This window comes from Triticum aestivum, chromosome 1A (genome assembly GCF_018294505.1).
Source record: "Triticum aestivum cultivar Chinese Spring chromosome 1A, IWGSC CS RefSeq v2.1, whole genome shotgun sequence".
NCBI classification, from domain to species: Eukaryota; Viridiplantae; Streptophyta; class Magnoliopsida; order Poales; family Poaceae; genus Triticum; species Triticum aestivum.
In genome coordinates, this window is record NC_057794.1 from 475,919,405 (window position 1) to 475,929,108 (window position 9,704).

General features: G+C 46.5%; 1 protein-coding gene across 1 annotated transcript; it reads right to left on the minus strand.

Annotated features, from left to right (window-relative positions):
- Positions 1–4,696: 4,696 nt before the first annotated feature.
- Positions 4,697–6,830, minus strand: LOC123058273 (uncharacterized). Its single transcript, XM_044481052.1, has 2 exons — positions 5,473–6,830; positions 4,697–5,379 (listed from the first exon to the last, which is right to left on the minus strand). Exons 1-2 carry the CDS (start codon positions 6,657–6,659, stop codon positions 5,154–5,156), a joined length of 1,413 nt encoding a protein of 470 aa, XP_044336987.1. The 5' UTR covers positions 6,660–6,830; the 3' UTR covers positions 4,697–5,153.
- Positions 6,831–9,704: the final 2,874 nt, after the last annotated feature.

Consider the following 9,704-nt stretch of genomic DNA (forward strand, 5'->3'; position numbering starts at 1 on the left):
AATAATTTTGAAATTCATGAATATTTTTTAAATTCACTAACATTTTAAAAAATGTAAAGCTTTTCATAATTTTACTACTTCTTCTGATCTGAATTAATTGACACAACCTACATACAATGTCCTCTAAAAATTATAAACAGTGCGGAAATTTAGTGTGTGTTTTAAGAGCATTTTGCCGTCTTAAAAAGAGCTAAAGTGGAGCTCGCCCAAGCAAGCTCGCATAATTTTTTATTTGCCGCTCGGTGCGACGATTTATCATTGATTCACAAAGAGGGACGCACCAAGCGAGTCATGGGCCGGCCATTAGCACCAGGAAGAGGTTCTTCTTTGGCGGGTGTTTTGTACGGTTCCCGCCTTTTTAACCATTTTGTTTCTACTTTTACTTTTTTTACTTTTACTGCTTCTCTACTCCATTTTTTAAATTTTCTTTCTGCTTTTTTATTTTTTTATTTCTTTTAAAAAAATAAATTCCGAAAAAATTAATATCTTCAAAATTGTTCATAATATCAAAAATTATTTTCTAATAAAAAATTGATTGCAATTTAAAAAATGTTTGTGTTTTAAACCTCTGAATTTCAGAAAATGGTCATGTTTTGAAAGTTGTTCGAAGTTTCAAGAAATCTTCCGTTGTTGAAATCATATTCACAAATTTCAAAAAATGTTGATTTTAAAAAAAAACATGTTCCAAGAAACATCTTATTTTCGAAAAATGATCAAATATTCGATAAAATATTCTCATTTTCAAAAAATATTCTGAAATTTTAAAAAACCACGGTTCCAAAAATTGTTTGAAAATGTAAAAAGATATTCATTTTTGTAAAAAAAACTAGGAAAAAGGCTCATGTGTTGCAACGGGATAATAAAATAATGGTTTTCAAATCAAATTCCAAATATGCACACTACATGTATATACATGTATTTGATTATTTGTGCACCAACCGGCACGCATGCGGACATAAGGCATGTGCATTCTAACATGCTCACAATGGATCGATGTTGGATTTGATCATTGATGCATCTTTTTTTAGTACATCATCTATGCGTGTATGAGAAGAAAAAGAAAAGGTCAGACTCATGATAAATGAAAAATTGAAGGGCGCTACGACGTACAAAGAATTCATAGGAACACTCATTATTTAAAACCTTTACGGATGACGAGGCGGGTTATTTGCTTCCACTTTAGGGGACGTTTGGATGACATATGGAAAAAAAATCAGAGGAACAATTAACAAAGAGTTTTTTTTTCATTTACAAGTGACATGGTGCGTAATTTATTTCAACTTTAGGGGCAATTTAAATAACTGGCGAAGAAATCGGAGAAGGAATTAACAGAGAGTTTTTTTGACTTACGGGTGGCAAGGTGGACAATTTACTCCAATTTTAGGGGCATTTTCAATAACTAGTGAAAAAAATTTAAAGAAACAATTAACAAATAGTTTTTTTTCACTTACTAGTAGCATGGTGGGTAATTTATTTCACCTTCATGGGCAGCTTGAGCAGTGGATGGACCAAAATGGGGGAAAAGTACCACCATTTAATATTTATGTAGATTCATGTTTTTAAAAGTGGGTTTTTGAATTTTGTTTAGAAATTTTAGATTCTTTTTCAAAGCTGACCAATAAACCCGCACGCTACTGTGTTTCGCTTACAGTGTTTTTGGGTGTGTTCTTGGCCATTGCAGTATTAGAGCAACTCCAACAACTCTAGTATCTCTAAATTAACCGTCATTTATGGAAAGTGAAGGCCAGAAACCCCTCAACAGTTCCTCACCTTAATTCCAGAGGAATTTCAACAAGTACCACCACGTGCACCACACCCCTACCACCGTTGGCGGTCATTATGCACTCCATCGTTGTCGCCACGCCCCTGCCGTCGCCGCTGTCGCTGCCCTCCCCCCCTATCGTCGGCATCATGCCCCTGTTGTCGTCACCCACTTTCGCACCGCCACGCCCATGCTAACACCCGCGTCCGCCACCATGCCCATGCCGCCGTTGTCTGCGCCCGCACCTTCGCCCGCTACCATCAGTGTGTTACTGACTAGCGGGTCCTAGCCATTACTTTTTGTGTTTATTAAAAATAAAACAAAAACGAATTTAGGGGAACCGGCAAAAGTTGCTTCGAGAAAAATTTCCCTAACTTTTACAAGAAGGCAAAAAAACCAATTTTACGGGAAGATTTTTAAGGGAGTTTTTTTAGGGGTTTTAAGGGAGTTTTTTTTTTGAGACAATTTTAAGGGAGGGTGCTGCAATGTTCATGTAATATTTTTTTTCCTTCAGGGCCCGGCCTGGTTCGCTCACTCTCGTCCGGATCAGAGGCAATTTGACGCTTTTTTTTCGACAAAAAAAAAACCCTCCACGGTCGCCTCATCGGAAAAAAAAAAGCAAAGAAAAAGCTCCACTCAATGGGCCCATCAGCGCCGGGAATGTGTAGGCCTAAAAGCAGGCCCGTACCGACGAACATATATATACGCCGACTGGACGCGGGTCATGTATGCTGCTGTCGAGCTCTCCAAATGGTTTCACTGGCCGGAACAAATCATCTGAGAGCCAGCTACGATTTCACTTGCCGGATTCGGACGCTCGCTCTTGGTGCATTAAGCCAAGATCATTGCGTTTGATTGACAGGATAACCTACCACCATAGAGTGGCACCGCACACATGGCGAGGAGCGCACAAGCTCCATTTCGTCTGTACTCTTCCCCGTCGTCCGAAGCCAGGAAGACAATATGGACCAGCTATCAGTCTGTTAGAAGAGTGAGATAGTGGTTTAGGTTTCGCTCCGTCCATGTGCGCGGTCCCGTGAACACGACTCCCTGCATTCACCCGACGATCCAACACCAATGCAGCCTATCCGGAGAAGTATTTTCGGGGCGGTTTCGGATGCACTAAAGTCTCTTCCTCGCCATTGCAAGAATTGTAGAGAAGCATGATGAATGGTTTAAGCGGAGGAGTATATTTGTGGGGAAAACTGCGAGCCCATTGAAGGCAACGTGAGAACCCACTTTGCAATGCGTCAAGAATCGACGAGGAAGAATGTTGAGAGAGATTTTGGTGTGCTTCATAGCACTGGTTGATTGTTCTACTTCTATCATGCTCTTTACTTCATTTGGACCCTTTTGTGTGTTTCAATTCCAATAATTCGATCCGTGAACTTTAAAATTGTAATATTCATGGATTGTGTGAACTTTGATTATTAAGTTTGGTTTTAATACATGTGCAAATATGTAATTGAAATGTATTACGTAGACAAAAGCTTAGAAAAATTGACGAAGTTTTGTTTCATGGAGTGAAGTTTTAAGGGCACGGCTAGGAACCATTTTTTTAGTGAATCAAATATAAGGAGTTAGGGCATATCTAGTCAATCCCATATAATTTAGCACCTCAAATGACCCCTTAACCCAAACCCCTTATATTTGAGGAGCCGCATAAAATCAGTTTCTAGCCAAACTTTTAAATTTAACTCCCTAAAAAATTTTCACATTAATTCAAACTATTCGATTCAAACACAAATTAAAACAAAAGTAGCACAATTCGAGACATTGCATAACATGAATTTAAACTACTGAACTAAAACTACTTCATTCGAACAAAAAAAATTAACATTAGCATGGAGCTTCTCCATATCCCCCCCCCCTCTGACGCCCCGGCCTCATCAGCAGTCTTTTTGGAGAGCTCATAGACCCGATACTCCTTGGACGCAAGCTCCGGATGTCGCTCGGAGCTCAACCTTGTAAGCCTCGTCGACGCACGTGACCTCGATCTCCTCGGAGGCCTCCCAATTCTCCCGCACCTCGCGGCGGGAGACCACTCAGGGATCGACGGGGACAGATTTCAGGACGATGCCGCTATCGATAGGGGAATTTATGTTCACCTAGTGTCGTTTACACGAACCACCATCATGTTGTAGGCGCGAGCCGCCTGTTCTGGCGATCCAATGCCTCTTCCCCATGTCCCAACCTTAATCTCTGGCACACACGTCCCCACAACGGCCGCCACACGCCATGGTACTTCTTCTTCAGCGTAGCCGGTAGTGGCTTGTCAGACATGAATCTGAAGCTTATTGCGTCGGTGTGTGCTAAGGGGTTCGCGCGGCCCCGTTCTAATCGTAGCGTCGACTCAATAGTGGCCCACCGGGTTGATTCGACGGCGGCGATGCCCGACAGCTGGATCCAACCATTTAGGGTGACCAGGCGCGGCGGCGGTCTATTCAAAGAGGGCTAGGGGGAGTCGAGGTCCGTGGTGTAGGTGGAGGGGAGGCGGGGGCTGCGAGGTGGCTTGGGGCAGCACCAACGTGGTTGCGGTGCGAGCGAGGGGAGGAAGAAGGATGGCCGATGCGGAGGGATGGGGCCAAAATTATCCAGTGACTCAGCTGCTGCTGCTCAAATATAAGCATCAGCCCTCGCGCCTCTTAGAATTTTCCTTAAACCGACTAAGGGTTTGGCTTGATCCGGTGGAGGGGGATTAAATTCCATATAAGTCAAAATTCCTTCAATCCCCTTGAAAAGGGGTGTAATCAAAACGAAAAGCTTAAGATCCGCTTGAGATGCTCTAAACATCGGCGATAATCAGTAACCATATACTGCTAGCAACACTAATCGATCAGCGGGGAACGTGCAACTAGCTACAAATCGATTTTTGCACCTTGGGCACTCCAATCCCCAGAGGCTAGAGTACAAATACGAAAGATCCGAGAAAGATTGCACCGCGATCACCATCACCTTCTTATTATTCACTTGTTCTTTTGCTCATATACTACACACCATAATTAACGGACGCAAGTTGCTACACACAACATATCCAAACATCCATGCCACCACCACTCACCCTTCTTCCTCCCCACTGCGCCACCGCCAGCCTACAGCCACCCATTGCATGCCAGGGAGATGACCGGCAAGCTCATCGGGACTTCGCCCTCACGTCTGCCCGGCCAAAAGCTCCGGTCGCCGTATTCCCGGGACGGGAAACACGGCGCCACGGACTCCCGGATCACCGCCTCACCGCCCCCTGAACGCTCCTACTCAATCTACTAAGTAAACGGATCATCATGTGTTAGCCCAGCTCCAATCCACCGCCCACTAGTCCGGCCATGGTGCCGTGCTCTCGGCGTCTCGCCTCGCGCCGGCATCCACCGCGGGCGGCGCAAGAACACGGGCGTCAGTCGAGGGGGAAGCACGTGTCCTCGCCGCCGGTGTTCCAGAGGAAATGCGCGTAGGCGGCGGCGTAGTGCGCGTTGCCGGGGTCGGCCGCGATGGCCTGCTGGAACGTCTCCTCCGCCGCCTCGGCGTCGTCCCGCGCCCTCCACAGGAACGTCGCGTACCGGCTCAGCGCCTCCGCGTCCGCCGGCTCCGCCCGCACCGCCCGCTCGAAGTAGTGCTCCGCCCTGTGATTAAGAGATACGTCGACAGATCAATAACCACGGTGAAAATGGACGGGCAATTCGTCGAACAACTGGGGGGCGTGACCGAAGGCCTACCGCTTGTGGTCCTTGCGCGTGATGTAGAGGAATTGGGCGAAGTTGGCGAGGATGAGCGAGTTGTTGGGCTCCTCGGACACGGCCAGCTCGTACCGCTGCTCCGTCCGCGCGTACTCGCCGCCGGCGTCCTCCGTCTCGATCTCCGCCTCCACCGGCGCGACCAGGTTCCCCAGCACGCCCGGGTCCGTCAGCTCGTCGGCGCGCGCGTCGGCCTGCATGCTCGAGGCCTCCGCGACCATCTTTTCCCAGATGGCCTGCTCGTCCACGGCGCCGGCGTCGGGCACGACATTCTCCGCGCCCGTCCCCGCCAGCGGCGTTAGTTGCTGTGGCGCGACGCGGCTCAGACTGTAGCGGGATTCGTCCCACCGGTCGTCGCCGGAAGCGCCCGCGACGGGCCGGACATCGCCGCCACTCCCGCTGCCCCCACCGACCGAGGCGGTCCGGCCAGCAGAGAACGTCTTGACCGAAGCCGCGTCGAACCGCGGGTTGGACGGCTCGGTGTGCTGGGCGTCAACCACTGCGGCAGCCGCGGCGGCGGCGGCGACGCTGTTGCTCATGGAGTGGACGGTGAAGTTGGCGAGGAGGAGCATGAGGGAGAGCATGAGCGCCGGGGTGCCGGCGAAGATGTGCTGGAAGAGCCAGACGAACGAGTCCTGCATCTCGCCGTGGGCGCGCGCCAGGACGGCCTGCAGGTCGTCGCAGAGCATCTGCTGCAGCGCGAAGCTCTGCAGCTCCCGCACGATGAGCACCATGGAGGAGAAGGCGCGGCCCACCGACTCGCCGGCGGAGCCCAGGCGGAGCCGCCCGTCCCACCGCGACGGCTGCGGCACCTGCTGCTGCCGCCGCTGCTGCTTCTTCCGCTTCAGCATCCGAAGAGACAGGGGCAGCCCGACGCCGCTCGCGCTCCGCTCCAGGCTCGGCGGCCACCCGCACCCCGCCGTCCGCACCCCCGCCGACGCCGCTAGCTCCTCGATCCGCCTCAAGAACTCCATGTCCCCGCCGCCCACGCCATCTATGCTGGCACTCAGCGCGCACCTCGCGCCCGCGGGCCGCCCCTCGCCACGCCGGCGAGACACAAGACCGCCGGGCGCCCAGGATCTCATGAGCCTGCCGCCAAGGAACGGGGACCGCGAGGAGGTCGAGGGCGCGCACGGCGACGGCACGACGGCCGCAACCTGGAAGCCCATGGCTAGGTTGTCTGGTCCTAGTCCCCTTCCCTGCGCGCGGCGAGAGCCCTCGGCCTCTGGTTGGGCCTCGAGATCAGCACCGCGGGCGCGAGGGAGGTGTGAAAACCGCGCACGGCCGTCGAAGGAGGCGGCTGGCTGGATGCGAGCAGACGAGGGAACGCGTCGGGTGCTTTTAACCAAGGAGATCCAGGAGGGGCGTGCGCGTCTTGCCGCCTTGGCCGGCCTCCCGTGAATGTGAAGCGGCCTAGTTGTAGTGTCACTGTTTGTGCCTTGGAGTGTAGTGTGATCAAGATGAAAATAGTTCTAACCGTATTTTGGCCATAGCAAAAAAGATCTTGGAATTTTTTGGTGGAAAATTCACTTCTTAGCCTTTTTGTGATTTTGTAGGAACATCTCTCAACTTTTTGATGAACGCTCGTAGAGTTCAACTATGGCCCTCAACCCATGAAAAAACAATACTAGTAGAACATCAGTGCGTTGTTACGGGCTACAAAATAAAAAGCATCTCTGGTCTGTACTCTTAATCCGATTATACCCCTCAGTCTAGTCTGCTACACATACTGCTTTTTTTAAATGCGCCCTTTGTTATTTTGGTTGTTGCTATATCATGGAGAAAAATTTGAGCAACAAAAAAAAATTCACAAATTAGACATGCATGAACTTGGTATATCAAGAATGATTGCTTACATAAATGTTGGAAAGTGTGTTGACACACATATTCATTTAAAAAAAGAACAACATTTATATTTAGAAAAATATGAGATTGTGTACAATTCATGAATGTATGCGATTAACATATATTTCCCCCGTAAAGAAATATAAGAGCGTTTAGATCACTGCTTTAGTCCTTTACTAATTGTGAAAGAAAAAAGGTCTATAAGAAGTGATTTACTAATGAGATGACATAACTGATCTTTTGATTTCTTTGGGATAAAATACAAGATTTGTCAATGCAAATCAATACATGCCCACTCTCCACTTTTGATATCTTCTCCGATAGGCCCTACAACCTACATAGTTATCGCATGTCAGATCAATGGACATCATCTTTCTCAACTATCTGGCAGGCTTGCTTGTGACAAACCTACAAAAGATGGAATTAATCAACGAAATCATCATGCAATTGAAGCTTGATAATCTCAAAATGCATGACTACTTTGTACAAAAGGTTAGGTAACTTCAAATTAAAACATATCAAGCTTGACCTGTGTTTTTTAATTAATAATCACTTTACTGTCCTTTGTAACCTGCTGGCATAGTCTAATTGTACAATAAGATACTTATTTTCTAAATTGCATAATTGAAAAGAAACCATGAACTATAGGCAAAAGAATGACGAACCAAGCATCACAAATTAGGCAGAGCATGTGACCTTCATTGCCATGCATGCAAGTACAAATCAAAAATTGTATTTGCCTTAGGACCTACTATAGGAGCGCCCCTTCCTGAGATCATACCATTCTTCATTGGATTTTTCACTTTTGTTTTCATTTCCTTTCTTTTCACTGTACAATCGGCGTGCTCTCGCTTGTTCTCTATTAATGAAAACGCAGCTCTCCTGTGTACTTTCTATGCCGCAACTCTATGTGCTTTTCAAAAACATGATACACGAACTTAAATCCTAAGATCGAATGGATAATATCTGCTACAAGGATAGAAACACATACAACCTAAACTTAAGTCCCTAAGTCTTTTACTTTCTAGCTAATCATACCAGCGGAAGTAACTTTGGAACATCTATATAAAGCTACATGCGATGTGTAAACATCTGAACATGGCCAGGCAGGAAATGTGTGGCAAAAATGAAGTAATATCTATTTTTCCTTACGTTGTGACCTCACCAGCCTCACTGTTCAGAAATGACGTTCCTTCCAACCATGATCAATAGAAAATGGATCATCTATGGCGATGTACTAATTAATTGATTGCGTTAATTGCTAGATTTTATACTGATTTGTCCTAAAAAAGAAATCCATGCCTGACCGCATGGGAATTAATTGCACATGTAATTAATTGTCTGGCTAATCAATTATATTAATGACTTGATTTTCAAATTTGATTCGGTGCTTGTGTTTCAAATTGTTTTGCATTAATGATGGATGATATTTTCCATAATTAATGTCTAGCAAATTATTAATTTTATTTTTGGGCATTAATGACTACGTGCAAAACCAAACCAAACCAAAACCTACCATCACGATCACATACTCCCCTTTTAGGAGTAGAGATGAAAGACATGTATGTAAATTGAATTGCTTATGTTTTTTTTTTTGTAATTTGTAAATCATAGTGCAGAGTCTATACTTATCGCGTGACTACATTTTTTTTTTCATGACTCATAACAGGGAATCGGTTCTTATCGTGCAATCATGTACGCACTGCACGACGACGGGGATGACCGTTGCAGAGCTGTTGTCACGGATGTTGAGGCCATGGCACACTTAGCCACAAAAGTGTGAATCACACTACACGCCTAGTTTGTCATTGTTTATATTTCCTTCCCGTTCAACAAATTTTATGAGAAAGTGATCACACTTGTTTGGAGGTTTATTATAAAGTCGAACGATCCTTGTGTATTTGTTCCAAAGTAAATGTTTGCGGTAACTTTGGCTCTCTCCTGAGTTTAAACAAATTAATATTTGATCATTTTAAACAAATCGAAACCACCAAGTGGAGTGGAAAACTTTGTGGCCATGTAGAAGCATCATGTGGTCAAATTAGTCATAATAAAGTGGCATGCTCCATCAAACTCCCGTGGTAAACCATGATCAGCTAATTCACGTGACGAGGTCGAACCCAAATTTCTAGATCGAATTCATGTGATTGGCAAGTGGGTGCAGAAGAGTGCATATGCTGCGGAGTCCAAACACTCCAAAGCCATCCATAAACTTGACCGCTTAATTGTAGTCTCGCAGGCCTAATCAGCTCGGGCTAAACAGTAGTCACATCAAAAGGAAAAACGGCCCGTGCCAAGCAAAGTCCAGAGCGGAAAAAGCTGCCGCGGGTGCATCCGTCGCACCATCTCGAGCCCCGAGACTTGATGAG